This window comes from Plecotus auritus (genome assembly GCF_963455305.1).
Source record: "Plecotus auritus genome assembly, chromosome: 2".
Classification (NCBI taxonomy): Eukaryota; Metazoa; Chordata; class Mammalia; order Chiroptera; family Vespertilionidae; genus Plecotus; species Plecotus auritus.
Genome location: NC_137771.1, coordinates 31,790,603 through 31,814,339, shown reverse-complemented (window position 1 = coordinate 31,814,339; position 23,737 = coordinate 31,790,603). Strand labels below are relative to the sequence as shown.

The window sequence follows — 23,737 nt, the reverse complement described above, 5'->3', positions numbered from 1 at the left end:
TGCTAGCTCCCCAATTTGCCCCAGTGGACCTGCTTGTGCCCCCATCTAATCCCAGATGCCAAGCCCTGTGGCCCATATCCCTGCATGGGGCTGGGGGTGGGGTGGGGCGGGATTTGTCTGTGCCCCTAGCCAATCTCCATGACAAGTTCCCCTGGTGGGCAACCATGGGGGCCCTTCCCTCATGATCAGGCCTTCATCTCTGTGTGCCCCCAACAAGTTCTTGTGGGTGGCCACTGTGACCAGACCTGTGGGTGACCTATTTGTTTTCCCAGATTACCCTGACAACCATCGGCTATGGTGACAAGACACCTCACACGTGGCTGGGCAGGGTCCTGGCTGCCGGCTTCGCCTTACTAGGCATCTCCTTCTTTGCCTTGCCTGCCGTGAGTCCCTCTCTGCCTAGGATTGCCCAGCCTGGGGAAGGGGTCCTGGGGGCAACGCCTGCTAAGTCCTTATCCCACATGGAGAGCATCTCAGATGGGCAGAGACTGCCTTTAGTTATCCCCACTACCACATTCCCCCAACCATGCCTTTCCCCTAGGGCATCCTCGGCTCTGGATTTGCCCTGAAGGTGCAGGAGCAGCATCGGCAGAAGCACTTTGAGAAGCGGAGGATGCCAGCAGCCAACCTCATTCAGGTACCGGATGCCTAGGAAGCCCCTGAACTGAATTGGCGTGTCCACACTGTATGCTGACTCTTGTGTCTCAGCTTCACAACTGTGACTCCACTTTGAAGCTCAGAGAGGAAATGTGACTTTTCTGGGTCATATGCCAAGTCAGGAACAGAGCTGGGATGCTGACTCAGATTGTCGAAAATGTCCCTCTGTACCAAGTGCCCAGTTTAGGATTAGCCAGAGCTGCCCCACTGGCCGACTCCAGTCCCAACGCTACATGGCCTGAAGTGGAAGACAGCCTGGCTGAGAGGCCCTAGGTGCTTGGTAGACACCCATCAGCTGTGCAGCCAGCAGTGTGCTTGTTCCACTCCAAACACCTTAATTCATTAATTCATTTTACAAGCACTCACATGAATGAATGTTGTAACTACAAACTGAGATCGATGTCTTGAAAGAAATAAATGGTTCTCTGAAGAGCTTTTAACAGGGGACCTTGAAGGGGGATTCAGGAAAGACTACCCTGGGAAAATGATACTTGAGCAGAGAGCTGGATGATGGGTAGGTGTTAACTGGTGAAGAGGTGACAGGGGTAGACTCAGGGTAAGGGGACAGCATGTGCAAAGGTCCTGGTGTGTTTGACGAACTTGAAGAAAGCTAGCAGGGCCAGAACAGAAAGCTGAAGGAAGAGTGGATAGTGGATAGGTGGGCCAGGCCCAGACGCGGGGCCATAGGGAGGAGTGTAACTTTTTCCTAAGAGCCATGTGGACAGGTCTGAAGGAGGGGAGTGGGTGACATGATCAGATTTGTGTTTTGAAAAGTGGTGAATGGATTGGACGGTGACTCGGGTAAGTATGGGAGACCAGAAAAGAGACTCTGGCAACAGTCTGGGCAAGGCAGGTTGCTGGGTGATGTGAAATAGGTGAAATGGAAAGAAATGGGCAGATTCTGCATATTTAGGAGGTGAAAATAGTGACATCAGGAGTGAGGGTGAGGGAGATGGCAGGATGACTTCCAGGTGGGGTGACACCTCCAGGTTTGCTCAACTGGATGGTTGATGGCCCTGCTCTCTGGAGTGGGAGCAGATGTGGAGCCTGAAGAATGTGAGTTGGCCTGGAATAGTGGTCAGCAAACTCATTAGTCAACAGAGCCAAATATCAACAGTACGACGATTGAAATTTCTTTTGAGAGCCAAATTTTTTAAACTTAAACTGCTTCTAATGCCACTTCTTCAAAATAGACTCGCCCAGGCTGTGGTATTTTGTGGAAGAGCCACACTCAAGGGGCCAAAGAGCCACATGTGGCTCGCGAGCCGCAGTTTGCCAACCACGGGCCCTGGAACATGTGGAATCTGAGGGTCTTCTGAGCCCCTGGAAGGCGATGTTGAGCAGGCAACTGGATGTGCAGATGTGCCTCTGAGAGGAGAGAAAAGGGCGGGGCAGAAATGGACAGCTGTTGCATGTAGACGTAACAAAGCCCTGGGCCTGGATGAGCTCACCTCGTGGGTAAAGAGGGAGCAGAGAAGATGGTCCAGAACTGGGCTTTTTGGAGCCTCAACATTTCGTGGCTGGCAGGCAAAGTTGAGCCAGCCAAGGAGACAGAAGCAGCAGCCAGAAGAGTGGGGTGAAACTAGCAGTGTGTGGCCTCAGTTTCCGCACAACTGCCCAGAGCTGAGACAGGGCTCTGATTTGGGTGACTTGATGACTCAGCCTTGGCTTCTCCCTGGTCAAGTGTGTGTGCAAGAGACACCCCTGCGGGGAATGTAGGCACAGCCCACATCGGCGTCCTCTCCAGCATGCCACTCTCTGACCCCCCCACCCCCAACCCAAGTTTGACTCAACCCCTCCTTATCTCTCCTCCCCAGGGTGGAATTCCGCTCCCCATCCCCGCTATCTCCCAGCCACCAGCCTAGCCTTTCCTTTTCTGTGTCCCCTGGGGCACAATGGACACTGTCCCCTGGGAGCTGGCCTTTGGAGGGGCATTGGAGGGGCAGGCAGCTGGCACTTCCAGGCCGAGAGACAGCTGGCATTGTGGTGCCCATAATTAATGAGACAGTCTGGCAGCTGCTCCCCACCCTATGCCAGGGGCCTAGGCAAGCAGGAAGTAAAAATATTCCTGTCCTGGGAGGTTGACCGGCTGGTGAGTTCATCAGTGGGCAGTCCCTTAAGGACAACAGGCACCCAAAAAAGGGGGGCATCCAGGGCCAGTTCTATTTTGTCCTGTGTAACAGCTTCCATGCCTCCCTGCCCTCAATGATCGCCCCACTCAGTCCCTCCCTGGCTCTTCTCCTTCCTCTTGTCTGACCCTCATTCCTCCTGTTGCAAGGAAACCCTGCAAGTCCATGAATGCTGAGGGAGGTGATGCTCTGTCTTCCCCTCCTCAACCCTTGGGCAGTGACAGGCAGCTGGGAGAGAGGGGGTGGGGTTGTTGTTAGTAATAATGATTCACTCAGTCAGCTTTCATTCCTTGAACATTTGCAGAATACTCACCATGTGCCAGAGGGTGCAGTGGTGATCAAAACACAGCTTACACTCTAGGAGGAGAGAAAGACATTAATCAAATACACAATGAATAGATATCTATCAGTGGTAGTAAGGGAGGTAACAGGAGGGTTTAACAGGGGAACTTGGCATTAACTGCCAACTATATGCCAGGTACTACACTTGACATATCATGTACACTCACCTATTTAATCCTCACAACACTCAGTTAGGTAAGTAGTATTACGCCCATTTTACAGATGAGGTAACTGAGGCTCTGCAGCTTACTTAACTTGCCCATAAGGGGCACAGCTAGGATTGGAAACCCGTCTACCTGATGACAGAACCCCAGCTCTTAGCTGCTATACTCCAAGGTCCCTGGCTTTGAGGCTGATCTGCTCATCACCTTGGGAAAGTCATTTCCCTCTAGGCCACCATTTCTTTGGCTGGCCCGACTGGTGGCTATGGAATTGAAACTGGCTTATGGTTCTGCGTGCCCTTCTGCTGGCCCAGGCCTGGGTTATCTCGGGCAGAGGGCTGGTGGGGGGCTGAGAGGCCGCACTGAGCCTTGTCTCCCGTTTCCCTTCCCTCATACTACCAGGCTGCATGGCGCCTATACTCCACCGACAGGAACCGGGCTTACCTGACGGCCACCTGGTACTACTATGACAGTATCCTCCCATCCTTCAGGTAGGACCTGGTGCAGGGGGGAAGGTGGGGAAGAGGGCTGCCAGTAATGACCTGTGAGGACAAATGGCTGGGATTCAGCCCTGGAGGGTGGGAAAGGGATGATGGCTCCCAAGGGAGCCTCTGGGGCTGGCTCTGCAGATCCTGCCTTCCTCAGAGCCTGGAGTGTCTTCTCTCCCACTCTCTACGCCCTGGGAAGACTGTGGACACTGAGCACAGGGTGTGGAGTGGAGCCCTGCCTGCCCCTCTGGATGAACCCTGAGCCCCGGAGTGCTGGCAGTCTGCATGCTTCCCCAGAGTCGATACCACCCAGGGTAGTGGCACAGCCAGCTCATCTCCCCTTGGTCTGAGTTGGGGGCAGTGTTAGCCCTTGCCAGCTTGACGTATTGCAATGGATTGAGAAGTATGGGATGGGCCTGAATGGGCATGCTGGAGTTGGGTTCAAGGGCCCACATAGTATCTCTGTGTGCGAATATGTACCTGCTTCTACTGTACTAGGCAGCAGCTTTAGGGCCAGAAGTGAGTTCACCCACTGACCCAGGTTGGGGTAAGATTGCACAGGGTGGCTCCATGCAGGTTTGCATCAACAAGGTTTGTGTGGCCTGGTGCCTGGCCAAGCCCTTAGGTAGGAATGAAGACCATGGAGCACAGCTTGGTCCCTCGGGCAGGCGGGCATCAAGGCAGGCCAGGCTGCTGTGCTCAGCGCTTCTGCTGGCGCCTTTTTTTTTCTCCTCATTAGTTCTCCAAGAGCAGCTGTTGCATGATCCCACTCATCCCTACACCTGGCTGCCTCCCTCCCTACTTCCTACCAGCTCCAGGGGGTTCCCAGAGGAGGAGCAGGAGAAAAGGGGCTGGGCAGGGGAGCTCCCAGAATCACACTGGTTTCCCCGTCTCTCCACCTGGCAGAGGCAAGCTCCCGCCTGAGAGACCAGGAGGGTAGTTAGTTTAGGAGGAGCCCTAAGGACCCAAGGCCAGGCCTTGGGGAATGGCGCAGGGGCTGGTTTGTTAGAAATATGATGTGTGTGGAGGAGGGGGGCAGATTTTCGGTTGGGGTGGTCTTGGGTCCTCTGGTGAGAGGAACAGAGCTTGGGTTGGAGATTCTGGGTCAACTAGGTCTCCTACTCCTTGGACCGCAGTTTCTTCATCTATAGAATGGGAAGGCAGAAAGGGGAGATTTTCTCCTTGGGTTATGGAAACAGGCAATGCCTGGAGAATTATGAAGAAGCTGAGTTCCACATCTGGTCTCCAATAACCCAGCGCTTCAGTGGAAGGAGCTGGCGAGCCACCCTATCACGTCTCCCTCTTCAGCCTTAGTTTCCCCCTAAAATTCGGAGTCAACTCCGGAGGCTGAGGATTTCAGGGCTGCCGCTGGCCTCCGGGTAGGCACAGCTCCAGATCCCTGTGCACAGCTTGATGAGCAGAGTGAGCTGCATTTGCGCTCCCACTTGCCCCCTCGTGAGGGTGCTCTGGAGTGTGCCCAGCCTGTACAACCATACTTGGCATCCCTGAGGACTTCCCAGGAACTGAGTGTAGAAAGAGAGGGAGGGAGGCTAGTCTCGCCCACACCGTACCCTGCCTGCTCTGGCCTGGCATGTTTGCTGAGCCCTGGAGAGAGGCAGGGCCCAGCTGGATGTGAGCTCAGGAGCTCAGTGCCCACCGGGTGAGGGGGTGGTGCCAGGGCCCTGCCTGCCGCTGATGGCACCCTCTCCTGCAGAGAGCTGGCCCTCTTGTTTGAGCACGTGCAACGGGCCCGCAATGGGGGCCTACGGCCCCTGGAGGTGCGGCGGGCGCCAGTACCCGACGGAGCGCCCTCCCGTTACCCGCCCGTTGCCACCTGCCACCGGCCGGGCAGCGCCTCCTTCTGCCCTGGGGAAAGGTAGGGGCCCTCTGGGGCCACCACCTCCTCTTGCTTCTCCTCCTCTTCCATTCTCTGTCTCCTCCTCTCAGACTTGTGTCCAGCCGCTACATGGCTGTCTAGGCCTGTTCTGGGGACTCTGAGGCCTGGTCATGAGGCCTGGGCAGCTGTCAAACAGCCTGACAGATACAGACTGAGAGCCTCTCTGGAGGGGTCAGGCTGGACTCACCTTTTTGTCATGTGGGAACGTGGGGTCGGTCCCCACCATCCTTTCCTGTCATCTCCTCCGTTCATTCCGTTGTCCTCTTTCTTTCTCTGTTTCCACGCCCCCCCCCCTCACTCTTCCATTCCTGCACCCCCATCCCTCCCGGGAAGCTGGAGAGAGGAGGAGGCCGCTGGCCACAGGTGCTTACGGCTCAGGTAATCGTGGGCACCATCCTGGGGTGTGAGGGCAGGGGCCCCTCCCCCAGCATGTTCCTCTAGAAAGGGCTTGACACTGAACTCGCCTCTCGGGAACAAGACACCAGCTGGAAAGAGAGCTCTGTGACTAAGAACCGCTGTAGGACCTACGTAAACTCAACCAATGACTAATGCTCTTGTCTTGTGTAGCCCTTGTCCACAGCTTTGCTAATCCCAGAGGATCCTCCTGGGATTCTCCCACAATGCCTTTCTTCTTTTCTGAGGGACAGTTTGCTGCTCCCAGCAGTTTTCTACCCCTTGACCTGACTTGCCTGGAGGTTTTGCATCTTGAAAGAACAAAGAAATAATGTTTCTCTCCCCCCACCCATACACACACATAAATGTTCATAATAGTGGATTTTCAAGCCTATTTGGATAAGGGAAGACCCCTAACTCACAGTGTGGGAAAGTGGCTCCTCCCGTGGAAGTATGGCTATGAGGCCAAGGATTCAATCCCCCCTCATTTCTCACCTGTCCTCTACCCATCTCTTTGTTTTGTCTCATCTTCACACATCATCCCTGCATCAGCCAGCTGGGCATCTGGCCCAGAACAAGGGAGGGGAGAAGAGGTGAACCACTCTGTGGTCAGGAGGAGGAAGTGCGGTGCAAGCTCACCTACGCCACCTGATGCTGTGTGTCCTTGAGAAAGCCATCAAGTCACTCAGCCTCTGGGTCCTGGGCAGAAAGTCAGTGATGTTTTAGCTGATAAGGAGCTCTTGGTTCTCTTGGGCAGAAAAGCTTGGGGAACCAGGAGGAGGTGGTTTTAGTGCAGGGGACACTAGGAGCAGCATTTCTTCCCTGTCCTGAGTAAGGACACTTTGGGGGGAGGGGGGAGGTACTTAACAGAGAGTGACAGAGAGGCAGAGCCAGCCCTCCAAGTCTGGGGCTAGAGGGAGGGGCCAGGCCAGGCTGGCAGCTCCCTGGAAGAGCATCCAAGATGCATGGTGTTCAAATTCTGTCATGGCCTAAAGGCCGTCATTATTTCCCTGGCCTCCAGGCCGAAACTCAAAAGATTTTGGCATTGGTGCAACCCTGCCCTGCTAAGCCAGGGTGCTCTGTAGCTTTCAGTTCACTCTGGCCTCACCTTATCCAAATAGGAAGGCTCTGGGGATGGAAATTAGCCTGTGGCCAGCACCTGTGCCACCCCTCACAGCTGCTCTGGGTCTCTAGGAACAGATTATTAGTGAGTGCTTGGCTGTCACTAACTCCAAGCCTTAGGTCTGTCTGCCCTGGAGTATCTGCATGGCTGGGACTCGTGGTGCTGGTGGTGGGGTGTTCGTTCAACTAAGGGACCCCACGGAGCTGAGCTGTGACTTCTAGGCAGTCAGGCACCAGCCTCAGGCTAAATGGCCATATCCTTAATCTTGGCTGTCTGGGACCCATGGGGGCGCAGGGCGGGGGGAGGGGGCGGCGGTGCCCCAGATGGGAGCACACACACATACACATACATACACCTGAGTGCTCACACCCTCCGTGCTGCTTGTGGATGGACTAGGCCACGCACGTTCCCAGGACTACAGGAGCAGGACTTCCTGGGGCACCCATTGTTAGGGCCAGAGCCTCCTCTCTTTGGGGTCACGTGATGAGGTGCTACAGCAGTGTTTCTCAAAGCCTGGTCCACTGACCTCTTGCATCAGCATCCGGTGGGGTATTAGTTGAAAATGCAGACAGCTGGATCTCTGCCCAGGTCCCCAGGAGGAGAACCTCTGGAGAACAGACACAGATTCTGCATATTTAACCTGCTCCCCAGGAGATCCTCATGCAAAGCTTGAGAACGTCTGGGAATGTGGGCCAGAGGATGTCTGGGTGGGGGGGCCTTCTCTCACCAGCAACAGGAGGCTGGCCCCATCCTGGCAATTCCCCGTGCTCTGCCCACCTGTCTCCGTCCCACTAACCTCTGTTTGTGTCTTGTTCTCAACTTTCCAGCCAGATGTTTAGTAATAAACGGAGTTTCTTTCGGATCCACGCCAGCTGGAGACCGAGGTACCCCTTACCTGCTCCTCCTGTCCCTACTCCTCCTTGCCCCACCCACTTTGGGGGCTGAAGAGGGGGACAGGATGGGCCAAGGACAAGGTGCATGTGCCTGCCGCCTGCCATCTGTCTTGGGGCCCCAATGAGCCCCTTGCCTTCCTGGGGATGCCTCTGCCAAGACTGGGGCATGGGCCTGGTGCCCAGTCTGCCAGGAGGGACACTTACAGGAGGCTTGGGATGAGTGCTGGCTCTGCTGCTGACCCCTTGTGTGATCTTGGCCAAACTGCTTTTCTTCTCTGGACCTTGGTTTCCCATCTGTGCAATGGGCAGATTGAACTAGAGGCTCTATGAGGGTCCCTCCCACTCTGACTTTTGCTGGGCCTTGGGTTTAGCTTCCCCACTGCCCATGAGGGGACCTAGCAGATGCCTGAAGGAGTGGGATTGGCACCTCCCTTGCTAAGTCCAGAGCCCAGCTCTTTTAGCCACATCACCACCACATGCCTTGGTAGCTGCCCCATGCCAGGCCCGCACTAGGGACACTGTGATGAATAAAACACGGTGCCTGGAGAGTTGCAGAGTAATTGCTATTCGGTGTGATAAGTGTAGCAAAAGAGAAGCAGAGGGCCTGTGGAGCCTGGGTCAGGCACTTCACCCCCAGGAGGTCCCAAAAACAGTGGGTGTGAGGGAGGGCATCATAGGCCAAGGAGATGAGGAGGCGAGAGAGAGCACAGCTATGGCAAAGGACCAGGTAGCCCAGCGTGGCCAGATCTGAGAGTGGGAGGTCAGGAGCTGAGGTTGGGGGCAGAGCGCGGTCATGAAGAACCCCAAAGCCCAGTGTGGGCCTCATCCTCTTGGCACTGCCTGGCAGCTTGGGCTCATGGAGTCCTGGGTTTCCCCAAAGTGCCTCTGGAGCCTTGTGGACTGGGGGCCCATGAGTAGGAGGTGAGTGCCAGAGCTAGAGGCGGTGTTTCTTAGAAACATGGATTCTAGGTCTGAACCTGGCTGCCACTCACTCGCTCAGGGACCTTGGACATAAGCCCTCTGTGCATCAGTTTCCTCAGATGTAAACTGTGGATGATAATAGGATCTACTTCTGCACAAACTTCCTGACTCATAGGAAGTGCTCCATGGATATTGGTCTCATTTGATTTGGCATGTTGAGCAGTCAAGACCTTACTTATTTTAAAAAAGAGTTGGGAAACTATGGCTGTAGGTAGTGGGTATACACTGAAGGGTTAAGCTGAGAGTCTCTAGATCTGCCCCTTTTCAAGATGACTTTGGCCGTGTGGGCATGGGAGTCAGGAAGGGCAAGGCCAAGGCAGATGGGCCAGTGGGGAGGCTGTTTCCACAGTCCTGAAAAGAGGTGCTGTTTGCAGCACCAGAAAGAGTAGGCTGCCTCTCTTTCCCCATGACCTTGGCCTTGGGCAGCCAAATGGTGAGTCCTTAAAGAAATCCCTTGTGGAAGTAAGTACAGGGGTTGGGTCCAAGTCAGCCAGAGGGCCGCCTGTGCTCAGAGATTGCCCCCCTCTCTCCCCCAATAGGACAGCCCTAGTCAAGCCCACCCCGTCCATCTCCCAGGCACCAACAGATCACGTAGATCAGAGTTTCTTGATTTCGGCAACAGTGGCATTTTGGGTCCAATAATTCTTCGTTATCAGGAGCTGCCACATGCATCGTTGGATATTTAGCAGCATCCCTGTCCTCTACTCAGTAGGTGCCAGGAGCACACCCCAATGTGACAACCAGAAATGTCTCAGACATTGCCAAGTGTCCCCTAGCGAGCAAAATTTCCCCAGTGTGGGTGATTAATTGTCCCAGAGAAAGAACACAGTGTGTATAGCCAGAGAAGACTGGGTTCCAGTCCTTGCTCCACCCACAGGAGCTCTGCCACCTTGGGCAAGTCATTTCACCTCCCTCTGCATCTATAAAACAGGGATGGAAAATACGGAACCCACCCCACGAAGTGGCTGAGAGCTGGAGGGCTGAGGCAGTGAGACAGGACCTTGCGTGTTCGAAGGAGCCTGGGAAAGGAAGGCGCTCTTTCCATGTCCACCGTGTGCCAGGTTTCTTTCCATTTTCTTTGAGCTTTTAGGCTCCAGAGAGGCTCACAGGAGCCATTTTCTGGGCCCTGTCCAAGGAGCTGGAATCTAGCCCCCCCTGGGGAAACAGCCTTCTTACATCAAAGAAGAGCCCAGGGCCTCTGGCTCGCTGGAAAGTTACAGAACCCACAATCCACCAACCGTCACAGAATCAGAGCTGGAAAGGGACCTTTCAAGGCCTCTAGTACAAGCCCCCAGACCTTCCCTGGATAAATCCTGCTGAGTGCAAGCTGTCTTGCTTGCTCACTTGTCATGACAGGGAGGTCCCCCCTTCCCCCAGAATACCACTGGAGTGATGTGTTGGGTGCAGAGATCTGGAGTTCCAGGCCCTTGGCTGAGTGTCAGGGTCTTCTCCAGCTCCCTCTCTTCCTCTCCCCCTTGGAGGAGTGGAGGACAGGAGGAGGGGTTGCACGGGCCGGGCGGGTGTGGGGGTGCTTGCCAGCATGAGGAGAGCTCGAAGGAATGGCTCTGCAGAGGAAAGTTTGGGAGAGCCAACCTCAAACTTTGGTTGGAATTTTGGGGATGTGTTGAGGGGATATTGGGCCAGAAAACAGCATGCTAGATTGCGGGGGCCACCCCTGTCCTTCCCTTCTGATTTCAGGGCCCAAACCCTTGACCTATAACCTCTCCCCTCTGGGCAGAGGCCCCAGCCTTTAAGGATGGCTCTGTATCCTGGCTGCCTTCCTGCAGTTGCCTCTGGTTTCAAGATCTCCCTTACCGCAGTACCTTGACTCTGTATTCTGGACCCCATGTCCTGAGCATGGGGGATCCTGGCTTTCACCCAACCCTGAAACCAGAATCTATCCTCTGCCATCCCCTTGATTGGAAAGTAGGTGACACAGTCTTGTCCCCCAACTCCTGCCCCACCTCAGGCTCCTCTGAGACTGGCTGATGCTCTCTGAGCCAGGGCCCTAGACATTTGGGGCAGAAGGGCCCCCAAACCTATCTGCCAGGGGCCCTCCAAGTGGCAAAGCACAGCAGGGAGGCAGCCACAGGGCATGGGATGGGGGACGTTTGCATAGGTCCTGCTCCAACAGCGATGACATGGTCCTTGAACCTCTTGGACACAGAGTTACTCTACCAGGTAATGGTTATCCAGGACCTGTTTTGGGGAACCTGAGCTCCTCAACCTGCCTTCCTCCATGGCTTGGGGATGTGGTGGGGAACTGAGATGTGGAAAAGGAAGTTTGAGTACATGCAGACATGTGTGTGTGTGCCCATATGAGCACAGACGTGTGTAGGTGCTATTCTCTGGGGGCTTAGTGAACAGGCGATGGGTAGGGCTGTGGAGGGGGGATCCATGACCACATGGGTAGGTTATCAGCCCAGGTGGGCAGAGTTTGAGCAGGGGAGACCTCAGGAGAACAGGTTACAGACCTTCCCCGGGAGGGCAGACGCTCTATGTGTCCTGGGCATACATGTGGGCCCAGCAGCTAAACTGGGCCAAGGCCCTCAGCAGCCATCCACTGCAGGCCTCAGGCACACTTACCCTGGAGTCTGTGTAGGGGAGACCTCGGGAATTTTGCAGTGCTACCTGTGCAGTTGGACAGGTCCTAAAGCCCTGACTTGACCAGTATGGGATTAGAGAGTCCCATGAGTGGGGAAAGGAGGAAATATAAGTGGACACATGTACACACACACCAACATTATGTACACACACTGATACATGTGTACCCACTGTCACATGCGTGCATACCAACACACACACATAGCCTCAATTCTGCATAGCCTGCCCCTGGGTACAGTGAGGGGCTGGAGGTTCACCTTGGTGAGCGTGGCCAGGCGAGCTTCTCCATCCTTTAACAGCCAGTCTGCCCAGGCTGGTCACCACCTCCACCCACCCACCCATCTGGGCCAGGCCAGCTCCCCTGTCCTCCTGTCCGTCTTTGACTTCCTTCTTGGGTTCTATCACTCCCTCCACTCTGACATCTGTCTCCTGTGCACCCCTTATCTGTCTGGGCACTGAGGGGTGGGAGGTGGGGCGGGGGGAGGATCTGCTCAGACTGACCCTGGATTAGCTTCTTGTAGGAGTCAGGGCCCCCCTTACCACACCCTTGTCCCATCCCAGGAAGTCTCCACTTGGTGGAGAACCATACCCAACAGCCACCCCCGAGTCCTAAGTCAGCTATGTCTCTACTCATGCCCACTCCAGCTCCAGCTAACTTGGCTCTCTCCCCCACCCAACTTGCCCTGCCAGCAGCCGAATGGGCATCAAAGACCGCATCCGCATAGGCAGCTCCCAGCGGCGGACAGGCCCCTCCAAGCAGCACCTGGCACCGCCATCAATGGCCACTTCCCCAAGCAGCGAGCAGGTGGGTGAGGCCACCAGCCCCACCAAGGTCCAGAAGAGCTGGAGCTTCAATGACCGCACCCGCTTCCGGGCCTCTCTGAGACTCAAACCCCGCTCTTCTGCTGAGGGTGAGCCCTGGGGCCTGGGGCCCCGAACCTGCTGAGGGTGGCAGGGTGGGGACAGAGTCTGAGCTGGGGGTGGAAAGACTTGTTCCAGTCCTGGCTCTGCACCTGATTGACTATCTTTGGGCACCTTCTGGTCTGTAAAATGGGCGTCTGATACCTGCTTTGCAGAGCTCCAGACTGAGAATCAGATGAGGATGCAGAGGGTGGCATCTGGTAGTGGTTAAAGGCACAGGCTTTGGAGCCAGGCTCCCTGAGTTTGAATCCTGGCTTTACCATTTGTCTTGAGTAAAGTCCTGGAATGACTCTCTAGGACTCATTCTCATCTTCTCTAAAATGGGGATGATAATATACTTCCTAAGATTATTGTGAGGATTAAAGGAGATTATCCATGGGAGGTGAACAGAAGGATCTTGGGAATATAGTAAGTCTCATCAAAAGCTACTCTAGTTGCAGTACAAACGTGCGTTGGAAGGAGCAGGTGTCCATACTTGTGAGCTGGGACTGTGTACAGTCCCACGGTAGATTCTCTGCTTTACTTCCCCAACCGCTCTGGGAAATAGGTTCTGTTTGTGTCTCCATTTCACAGACCTGGAGGCTGAGCTCTCTCAGCTAGTCAGTGGCAGAGCTGTTATCCTCAACCAGGTCTGTCCCACTCCATAGCCCAGGCTTCACATCCTGCCCCTCTTCACCCAGCCCAGCCAGAGACACAAGGCAGTAAACCTAGTGGGGGTCACTTTTTAACCAGAAAGGTCCCTTTTTTGAGTTCTAGCTCTGCTCCTGACTTGAACTGTGACTTAGGCAAGATACTGCCCCTTTCTGTGACCCAATGTCCTGTTCTGGACAGCGAGAGGGTTGGACCGAGTTCCCCGGAAGAGTTTTCCCAACTTGGACATGCTTCAGACCCCTGGGTGCGAAAAGGAGGGGGTGGGTGAACAAGGACAGAGGATGGGGACAGGAAGCCCCTTTGACCTTGGAGGGAGAGGACTCAGCTATGCTGCCTCTGTCTGTGCTGGGTCAGCCCCTAATGCGCTGCTGGCTGACAACTCGGAGAGGTCTTTCCTGGATCCACACAAACCAGCCTTTGGGAGGTGCTGACCCATGAGAGTCTGGGCAAGGCTGGTGCCTGGGGCCTCCTTTCCATGCCCAAGAATATACCTGGCCTCCCACCACCTTGTGCCCTGAGGGCCCAGGACAGCATCACCTCTCTGTGCAGTGCAGGACAGCAGCCTTGAAAAGCCATTTCTGTCATCCGGAAGGAAATGACTTGATTTAGGGGCCTTTCCCAGTGGCAGAGCTGGGCAGGGGAGCCAGCCCTTGACTTCCTTCCCTCTTGGCTGAAGGATAAGACTGTGCATGATTGTGTGCAGAGGCCACAGCCCCTTTTCTTTGGGACTCCCCATCCTGGGTGATGGAACTAGTGGGGCTTCCTCTAGGGCTCTGTGCCATTCGCCCCAGGCCAGACCAGAAGTGCTTCCGCCTGGTGACCAGGTAAGTGTTCACCCTGTCTGGCCACAGGAAGATGCCGTGCAATGAACTGGGGATTTCCACTCTGGGTAGGGCATTGAGGGAGGCTGGTATCTGGTCTGCCTTGTGCCCCCAGGAAGGTTCTGGGCCCTTTCTGGGCTTTGGTCTCCCTGCCAATACTTCTCAGTATAATTTGGCATGTGGTGGGAGTGGCCCCTTCTGCTGCCACCACCTGGGTCCCCTGACTTTCCAGAGGGCCCCTCCGAGGAAGTGGCAGAGGAGAAGAGCTACCAGTGTGAGCTCACGGTGGATGACGTCATGCCTGCGGTAAAGACGGTCATCCGCTCTGTCAGGTGAGACTTAAGCCTAAGGTGGGTCCTCCCCCCATTCATCTGCCACCCATTGCTGCTCCCCATCTGGGGCCTGCCCTCATGGCCAGGCCTGGCCTAGATCCTGGGCACACCAGCTGCTGCCCGCCTCGCACCCTTGTGTGGGTGGGCGCGAAGGTGGCATATGGCTTCCAGCAGGGTTTCCGCATACTCTTATGATGGGAGGGCTGGCTGGGTGGGGTGGCTGGCTCAGCTGCCCATCATGGTCGTTCTCCTCACGCCCGCAGCATCCTCTTTGCTCCTCTTCCCAGCCTCTTGCTCGTTTTACGTCAGGCTCTTTTCTCTTTATTTCGCTCTCCCTGGCATGCATCAGCACCTGCCGGTCTCTCCCTGTGTCTGTCTTATATGCTCTTTCCTTCCACCTGTGTTTCAGACAGTTTCTCTTTCCTTGTGTCTTGACTTCACCCTGTCTGTTCTCCCAGGTCTGAGCAATGGTTTTCAAACCACAGGTCACAGCAATTTGAAGTCAACTTAGTGAAATCAATTTAGTGGGCCATGGGCAGCATAAAAAAAAAAAAAAAAAGAAAATATCAGTGTGCATCCTAGTAGTGAGGGTAAATGATGTGTATGAAACTTGTGTTTTTAGTTATGTGCCTGTGTGTATGTGTGTACTGGTTTCTGAAGTAAAATATATTTCTTATGGTAGGTCTTGGTCAAAAAGTTTGAAAACCCCTGCCCTACTGAGTCTCCTTGCCTCCACACTTAAGGGGTGACCAGAGTCTCCTGAGCCCTTTAGTCCCGGCCCAGCATGGATCTGGCCCCCCCAGCTCCTTGGCGTGGTCTCTGTCTCCAGCCTGAGTTCCAGAGATGCCTTCACCCCCAGGCCTTCCAGACTCACTTCCTCTTCCCTGGCTGATGCACCTGCCCACAAGCCTCTTCCCTTTGTGTTCCTTTAAAAACCAGAGTCAGCTGGATTCTTCCCCAACCCCCGAGAACCTGAGTTCTCTTCTCACCCTCTTTTTGCACATCCCATCTCTCCCCTCCAAATGACTAGCTTCCAGAAAACAACGCCTGAGCTGCCACCTTGCCCAGGTCAACACTCATTGGTCACCCCACAGACTCCTTACCCCCAGCATGCCTCAAACCTGTTCTTCTTCCTGGTCTCCATTTCAGGCAGTGGCACCACCATCCACCCTGTTGTCCCAGCCACAGGAATCAACTTGGTGAAATCAACTCAGACTTAGGAGTCTTTCAGTCCTGAATTGCTTACAGCTGTCCTGTATCTCACCCCACTGCCCCCTTCCAGCTCAGGCCCGTCCCTTGGAGCTGGCGTTCCTGCCTAAATTTCTTTTGGGGGAATAAGCCCCAGGTTCCCAGGTTCCCTCCAAGGCTGGCAGAATAGACCCTTCCCCACCACCCAACTTCCCATTGCCCCATCTATGCCAGGGATTCAGGGCTCTGCTGAGTACCCTCCTCAGCCTCTATCTCGAGGCCAATCCCTTTCCGTCTTCGCATACTCCCCACCCCACCTCCCTTTCCTTCCAAACTTGTTTCGGCTACTTTGACCTGACTCACTCATACAGGGTCCTACTTGCCTATGTCCAGAAAGCCTCCCTCTGTCCGCCCCCCCCCTCCCTAAGACTTGCCCCCTGATGAACCAGCCAATGCCTCCCTTGTCATGGCCCCCAGCCCTCTTTCTCTATTCCTTGACATGGCTCCTGTCAGCCCATAATTGTTTATGTCCTCTGGCGCCCCCCTCAGACCAGAGCTCCTGAGGCCAGCAATTGGATCTGACACCCTTTTGGGTGCCCAGGGTCCAGCACAGCTGTGCTAACAAGCATTTGCTGAGGGATGCAAAAAAAAGTCTTTGTCCAGCCCTAGCTGGTTTGGCTCAGTGGATAGAGTGTCAGCTTTCGGACTAAAGGGTCTCAGGTTCGACTCCAGGCAGGGGCACATGCCAAGGTTGCGGGCTTCATCCCCAGTAGGGGGCATGCAGGAGGCAGCCGATCAATGATTCTCTCTCATCATTGATGTTTCTATCTCTCTCTGTCTCTCCCTTCCTCTTTGAAATCAATAATAAATATATATATATATATATTTTTAATGTCTTTGTCCAAGCTGTCATCAGCAAAAGTGTCACACCTAGCAGGGAGCAACCAAGTCCAGTCCCTGCCCTCCCAGGCAAATGTGACTGCACGTATAGGCACATTCAAGAATACCAAACTATGGGTCCCGGGGCATGGTGGGTAGGGAGGAAGGCTGAGAGACTCAGCAGAGGCTGTTTGCCGGGGTCCAAGCAGGAGGAGCTTTGGTACTGGACAAGGAGGCAGCAAAGGGACGGTGACAGGGCCGGAAAAGAATTCCCTCTGAGACACTCTTCCCCCTCCCCCACTCCCTCCACAGGATCCTAAAGTTCCTGGTGGCCAAAAGGAAATTCAAGGAGACGTTGCGACCGTACGACGTGAAGGACGTCATAGAGCAGTACTCGGCAGGGCACTTGGACATGCTGGGTCGGATCAAGAGCCTGCAGACCCGGTGGGTGCGCCTGCTCCAACCCAGGAGCTGGGCAGGAAGGCCTTGGCCCCAGATTCCGCACTAGGTCCCAAGTCCAAAGCCGGAGCGAAGACCGAGTGCCCCCTAGGGGCCGCTACGGAGGCTGGAGTTTCTCGTGGCTGAGGCCAGACCCCTGAAGAATGAGCCAGCGGCAGGTCCTCTGTGAGAACCTATTGGCCTGCACAATTCAGGAGATGTCTTTAGATGATTGTTTCCTGGTCATAAAATAATGGGCTTAAAATAATAACCTCCCACCCTCCAAGGGGATTGTCCTCCATACCTTTGGAATTCCCTGGCACTTCTCTCCACCCAGCATATAGAAAGAACTCTCATACCAAGACCCCAAATCACCTACATTTTGCCCTTCGGTGGCCAGAATTCTCACTGCCTGTTCATTCATTTATTCTCCCAAGAAATAGTCATTGGTATTTGTTACTTGCCAGGTAGTGGGGATATGGTAGAAAGCAAAACAGAGTCCCTGCCCTCCTGAGGCCTTCATTCTAGTGGAAGGAGAACAGATGGAATATGTCAGACAATAAAAAATGCTAAGAAAAAAAAAGGGGGCTAGAGTATTGGGGTTTGCTATTTTAAATAGGAGAGAAGGTGATATCTGAGAAAAAATTGAAGGCGAGGCAAGCAGCCCTGTGGCTGTTTAAATGTTTTCCTGAGGGAACAGCAAGTGTAAAGGCTTTGAGATGGGCATGTGGCTGGAGTGTTGTTCTAGGGACAGCAAGGAGCCTGCTGTGCCTGAGGAGAGAGAAGTAGCAGATGAGGTTAGAAGGCTAATGGCACTTAGACTGTATAAAGCCCTGTAGGCCACAGTGAAGATGTTGGTGTTCATCCAAAGTGAGATGCGAACATTGGAAGGCTTTGAGCAAGGACTGATGAGATCTGAGTTATAATTTAAAAGGATCATCCTAGGTGGTGTGTTGCGAATGGCTTATAAGGGAACTAGGATGGAAGCAGGGAGACCATTGAGGATGCTACTTCAGACATCCAGGCAAGTGATGATGGGGACCTGGACCAAGGGTAGATATGGTTATATTCTAGATATACAGTATTTTGAAGATAGAGCTGACAGGGTTTTCTGATGGTGTGCAAGAGGGGGAGAAACGGAGTCCAAGATGAAGCCAGGGTTTTTGGCTGAAGCAAGAGGGAAAAGTTGCTGTCTGTTGACATGGGGAAGGCAATGAGTGGAGCAAGTTTTGATCAGAAAAGTTGGGACATGTTGGGTTTGTGATGCCTATCAGACATCAAATGGAGTGATGATCTGGCAGTTAGAAGGGTGTGGGGTTCAGAGGAGAGGTATGGTGCTGGAGATACAGATTTGGTGTCGACAGTGTGTAGTGGAATGAACATCTGGAAGGGAAGACATCACAGAGAATGAGAGTAAATGCATAGAAGAGGTTCCAGGAGTGAATCTTGGGTCCTGCAGTATTTAGAGGTAGTAGGAATAAAGGAGCCAGCAAAGGAGACCCAGTGAGGTAGGAGAACCAGGAGAGGGTGGTGTTTGGGAATCCAAATGAAGAAAGTACTGGAAGACGGGGTGTTCAGATGTGCCCAGCGCTGCTAATAGGGCGAGTATAATGAGCACTGGGAGATGATCATTGAATCTAGCAACATGGAGGTCATTTGGGATTTTGAGAACCGTAGATTTGATGAAGTAGTGGAAATGAAACCCTGACTGGAGTAGGCTTTAGAACGGAAGGAGCGAAATTGGAGATAGCGGGTAGAGAAAACTTTCAGGAATTCCGCTGTAAAGGAGAGCAGAAAAATAAGGTGGGGCCAGCTCCAGCCTTGTCTACCTTGTAACTCACATCCCCACTTGTGTCTCTTCCTGTTTTCCAAGTCCGTTTCCCACCTGTCCTCCCACTAGGTGGCTGTGTTACTTGTCGTGCTTCTGTGTGCTGCCTTTGCTCAGCTCATTGGAACACCCTCAAAGCAATGGCCAGTCCCTCCGTTTGGCAAGGCCCCCTCCCTCAGGACACCAGTGCAGGCCGTGTCTCCCCTTTCAGCAGGCAACCTCGAGATCTTGTGGGAAGGAGGGGTGGCGTGTGTCTGAGCCCTTTGACGGCTCCTTTTCCCCACAGGGTGGACCAAATTGTGGGCAGGTGCCCCGGGGACCGAAAGGCCCGGGAGAAGGGCGACAAGGGGCCCTCGGACACGGAGGCGGCGGATGAAATTAGTATGATGGGCCGCGTGGTCAAGGTGGAGAAGCAGGTGAGTGTGCGGAGGGCGTTACATTGGTGTGGCAGAGCTAGTCCACCACCCAGACGCTCTGGAAAGTCGCGGGGACAAGCGCAAGGGGAGGGTGCGCTTCTCAAGAGCCGCAGCCCTGACCACTCACCAGCCCGGGAGGCCCAAGCAGAGCCCCGCCCCACAGATAAGCCCTGCCTCCCGGTAAGCCCGCCCACGAGAAACCCACCCTCTCCTGCCAAGCCCCGCCCCAGGTTGCTATAGTCTCAGATAAACCCAACTGAGTCCCACCTACTTAACCCCGCCTGGGTGTCTCTCGACCGCCCGGATTATTCCATCCAGACCCAATTTAATTTTGTTCGGAGGAATAAGCCCCAGGTTCCCAGCTTCGTCCCGCCCTCCGAGCTCCGCCTTTCCAGACGCGCCCCTGCCGGGACAAGCCCCTCCTCCAAGCCGCGTCCAGCTTCCGGTCCCGGCCAGGCCCTCCGCGTAGCCGCGCTGCTCCCAACCCCCACCTGTAGCGTCGCCGGGTCGCGGCCCCAAGTCCCGCCTCCAGGCCGGGCCGAGGCCCGCCTCCACCCGCGCCCCGCCCCGCCCCCAGGTGCAGTCCATCGAGCACAAGCTGGACCTGCTTTTGGGCTTCTACTCGAGGTGCCTGCGCTCTGGCACCTCGGCCAGCCTGGGCACCATGCAAGTGCCGCTGCTAGACCCCGACATCACCTCGGATTACCACAGCCCCGTGGACCACGAGGACATCTCCATCTCCGCACAGACGCTCAGCATCTCCCGCTCGGTCAGCACCAACATGGACTGAGGGGCTTCTCAGCGTTGGGACGCACTCGGCCAGCCCCTCGGCCTGGCGCTCGGACCCTCCCCGGAGGCCTGGGGACTCTGCTCTTACTTGAACTCGCCCCTCGCGGGGAGAGAGGCCATGCGCAGTATTGAGCTGCCTGGGTAGGCGAGATACGGGCTGCGGGCCACACCTCAGGAGCGTGAGATGCCAGGCCGCACAGAGGGTAGCAGCAACGCTGCCCCGCGACCTCTGGGCCCCCGTGCCCTGCCCGTTCCATCAAGGCCCAACCCGCCCGCGGCAGGGGCACTGCTCGGAGAGTGGGAGCGGGTCGCTGGGGCTCTGGGTCTTGAACCAGCTTCCAGCTATGCAAGGTGAGGTCTCTCGGCCCGCCCTTTGGACAGAGCAGGGAAGCCCTCCCGCCAAGTCCCTGCCCCCTTGGGGGTGGGCCCAAGGTGCCCTCACAGGTACCCACAAGCACAGGACCCTGCCATAAGGCAGGTGGGCACCATATATGCAAACTATGTTAAATATGCAACTTTGGGGACCCCCATGGGGTCCCTCTGCCCATCCCTCATTGGGAGATGGGCCCCCAGCAGTAGCTGGTCTCAGGCTGCTTGGCCATGGTCCCCATTTCCACTCTTTGGCTTATCACCCCTCCCCACCCAGCATGGGGCCTGTTTCTCCCTTACCTCCTCCAAGAGCTGCATCTGGGCCTCTCTTCCCTTTTCAGTGTCCCCTCCCAGGAGCACCCTCTTCCTGCCAGGTGTCCACTTCTCTCTCTGGCCCTCCACTCACATTCGACAGCACACGTTTCTGTGTTCTCCACCAAATCTCCCACAGACAATGCTCCCACATCACACGAACATGTTTCTTTCGTTTCCCCAGACATGCAGAAAGTCTCTCACACTCACACTGACACACAATGACACACATGGAGACATTAGCACAGAGCCACTTAGCCTTTCCGGGGCCTCTGCAGCTGATGACAGTGGACTGTCCTTGCAGGATGATGTCCACTAAGTGGTGCCCCCCACTCCATCCAGGTAGGAGAGGGAGCACTGAAGTGACCCCAGGTCTCTCTAGGCCCCACCCCAGAGCTTTACCAGCTCTCCTCTCTCAAGAAGATCTACTCCTCACTGGTCCAGGAGCCCTAACTGCTGCCTCTGCCTGTCCCCAAGGGCCCTCCTTGGTGTCCCCACAGCACAACTCAGGCCTAGGCCTCTGGGGCCTGGATAGCACTGGAAAGACCCCAGGCCCCTCCCCAGATGGTTATCAGGCCCACTTCTATCTAGGCTTGCTGCCTTCCTAGTCACTGTAACTCCCAAAGAGAAAAATAATGCACCTAGCAACCACCATTGTTCAGGCACCAACTGTGCATCCAGCACTCACATGCACTGTTTCCCCTCCTTCCATACCCCACTGTTCACTTTAATTGGCAGCCCCTATACTGGCATAAACCCCCATCCACTCCAGGCCCCCAGCACCTCTTTGGTATCCCTACTCTTTGTCCCTCTTCTGCAAAGCTATTGCAGGTGGCAGGAGAGTGATGTGTAGGGGGACCCTCTATGGGGTACCAGTGAACAAGGGGCTCAGGCCCAGCCACCTGCATCTCATGACTGGGGACCTGCATGCACCAGCGCCAGGGCTGGGGTTGGATCTTGCTCAGCCCCATGGTGCCCAGCCTCTGCCCAACATGCCCTCTGCATGTAACCATCATGCCCTGGATGGAGCCTATCCTGGCTAACCTCACCTGCGCTGCACTGTCCCCAGAGAGCCACCCCTTGGCCCCTCAGAGACAGAGCTGTGGAGAGGGGCAGGAGAATGGGATTACCCTCTGACTAAGGAGACTGGGGAAGAAGCCCTTGCTCCTTCCGCAATCAAGGTTCTCCACCAAACCGGTTCTCAGATATGCAAGTACCTCACTTTGTTAACTTATTAACTTATTGGTTTCATTAAAGTTTTCTGTAGGATGTGGTTGGCCTTGGCTGTTTGGTGGCTGTGGTGTGGGGCACCTGGCCTGGGGGTGGGAGGAGGTGATTTGGATTAGTCAGGACTCTCGATTGTAACAACAAAAACTCAATCCATGCAAAAATGAAACATATTGGCCCAGATAATGAAAAGTCCAAGGGCTGGATTTGGCTCAATGCATAGTTAGATCCAGGTAATAAAACACGTCAGCATTCTGTCTTCTGTCTCAGCCTTCCTCTCAGGCAAGCTGACCTCTCATGATGACCCCCTGAACCTCCAAATTAACTTTCTTTTGGCTCAGTACCTCAGTGAAGAGTGGTGCCACTTTCCTAATGGTATACATCAGCCAGGGCCCAGTCAGGGAAACAGAAACTATACTAGGTTTTTCAGCAAAGAGAATTTTCTATAGGGAATGGGTTACACTGATGTAGGGAATGGGTTACACTTGTGTTACTCTTAAACACAAGAGAACACTGAGATAACCTGGAGAAAAATCACTGCAGTAAGCAGCTACTGCTCCTAAAGCAGCTACACAAGGGAAGAGGTTGGGGTTAGCAAAAACCACAAGCTTGATTGGGGATGCGCCCTAAAGTGCTGGGCTCAGAGGTCTGAAGAGGGGTTGCTATCTGGTTGGTGATAGTCCCTCTTAGGGGATGCAGTGAAGATGGGGAGTGCAGAAAAATGCCGGAGGCTGCAATCAATTGTTGCTACCAGGCTGTGGCTGATAAGGTTGGTAAGCAAAGGAAGAAGGAGGTCTCCACTCCTCCTGCCTTCCAGTGTTCCCGTAGTGTCCCTTATTGTCAAAGGCAGCTAACAAAGGAGCAATGTGGTTTGAAGAGTCTCAGCCCTCATATGACAGACTACAGAGCCTGCATTTGGCACTAAAAGACAATCCTAATACGTAAAAAGCCAGGGTCTGTCATGACCTAAATGACCGGACCAATGACCAAACACCAGGCTAGGGTCCTGGCCAGCGCGGCGGGAGTGAGTCCTGGGTCCCAGCCGCCCGTGGCGCAGCGGGAGGGAGCTGTGGGAATGGAGCCATGCTGCCATCAGACTGGTCTCTGGGTCCCTCCCCCCGCCCGCAGGCCCAGGAACCAGACCATGCTGCGATGGGACTGGACCTACCCGAGGGGTCCTGGACTGTGAGAGCATGCAGGCTGGGCTGACAGTCTCCCTCCCCACCTCCCCCACCCCGCCCCGAGTGCAAGAATTTTTGTGCATCGGGCCTTTAGTAGCTTTATAACTGCTATAGTCCACCCCTTTGGACATTCAGTATCCAAACACATCAATCCACACATATTTGAATCTGCATATAGCAACAGTAACTTCCACCTAATAAGATGAAACTATCTTGCATACAAATGAAGACACTCTAACTCTCTCCCCCCAAAATGGGAAAAACACAAAGTCCCACCATCCAATAGGTGTATCCATCTCTAGGAGTTAGTTGTTGAATCCACATTTGGGTAATGTTAATTTCTCCCCTCCTGCAACTGAACAATAAGCTAGCCATCGCAATCTATATAAAACAATAGGGGAAAAGAAGAAGGGAGGAAAAATAAATTAATATATAATGCACGTGTACACACACACACACACACACACACACACACACACACACACACCAAGCAAGAAAGAAAATATGCATTCAGGCCTTCTGGTAACTCATCACAATGTCATGGTTGATCTATACTGTATATCTGTTGATCACATATATCTTTTTTTCTTCTACTGCCCTTCTATGTTCCCTTTGCCCTCAGCCAGGACCTCAGCTGCTTAGGGTTCTTTACATGGTAGAGTGACCCAAATAGTCATTCTTTTTTTTTTTTTTTAATATATTTTATTGATTTTTTAC

At 54.5% G+C, this 23,737-nt stretch overlaps 1 protein-coding gene across 5 annotated transcripts in view; it reads left to right on the top strand.

Moving 5' to 3' along the window:
- KCNQ4 (potassium voltage-gated channel subfamily Q member 4) overlaps window positions 1-21,901 on the top strand; it is a 56,566-nt gene extending 34,665 nt beyond the window's left edge. Inside the window, exons 6-14 of one of the 5 annotated variants that reach the window (XM_080655106.1) lie at window positions 273-383; window positions 542-637; window positions 3,692-3,780; window positions 8,018-8,074; window positions 12,362-12,579; window positions 14,294-14,393; window positions 16,773-16,904; window positions 19,013-19,142; window positions 19,770-21,901. In XM_080655106.1, coding sequence (XP_080511232.1) covers window positions 273-383; window positions 542-637; window positions 3,692-3,780; window positions 8,018-8,074; window positions 12,362-12,579; window positions 14,294-14,393; window positions 16,773-16,904; window positions 19,013-19,142; window positions 19,770-20,063 — 1,227 coding nt within the window. In that variant the 3' untranslated portion in view covers window positions 20,064-21,901. Of the gene's footprint in view, window positions 1-272; window positions 384-541; window positions 638-3,691; window positions 3,781-5,491; window positions 5,654-8,017; window positions 8,075-12,358; window positions 12,580-14,293; window positions 14,394-16,772; window positions 16,905-19,012; window positions 19,143-19,719 lie in introns of all 5 variants that reach the window. The other 4 variants (XM_080655105.1, XM_080655107.1, XM_080655103.1 and 1 more) reach the window with 4 other exon arrangements.
- Window positions 21,902-23,737: the final 1,836 nt, after the last annotated feature.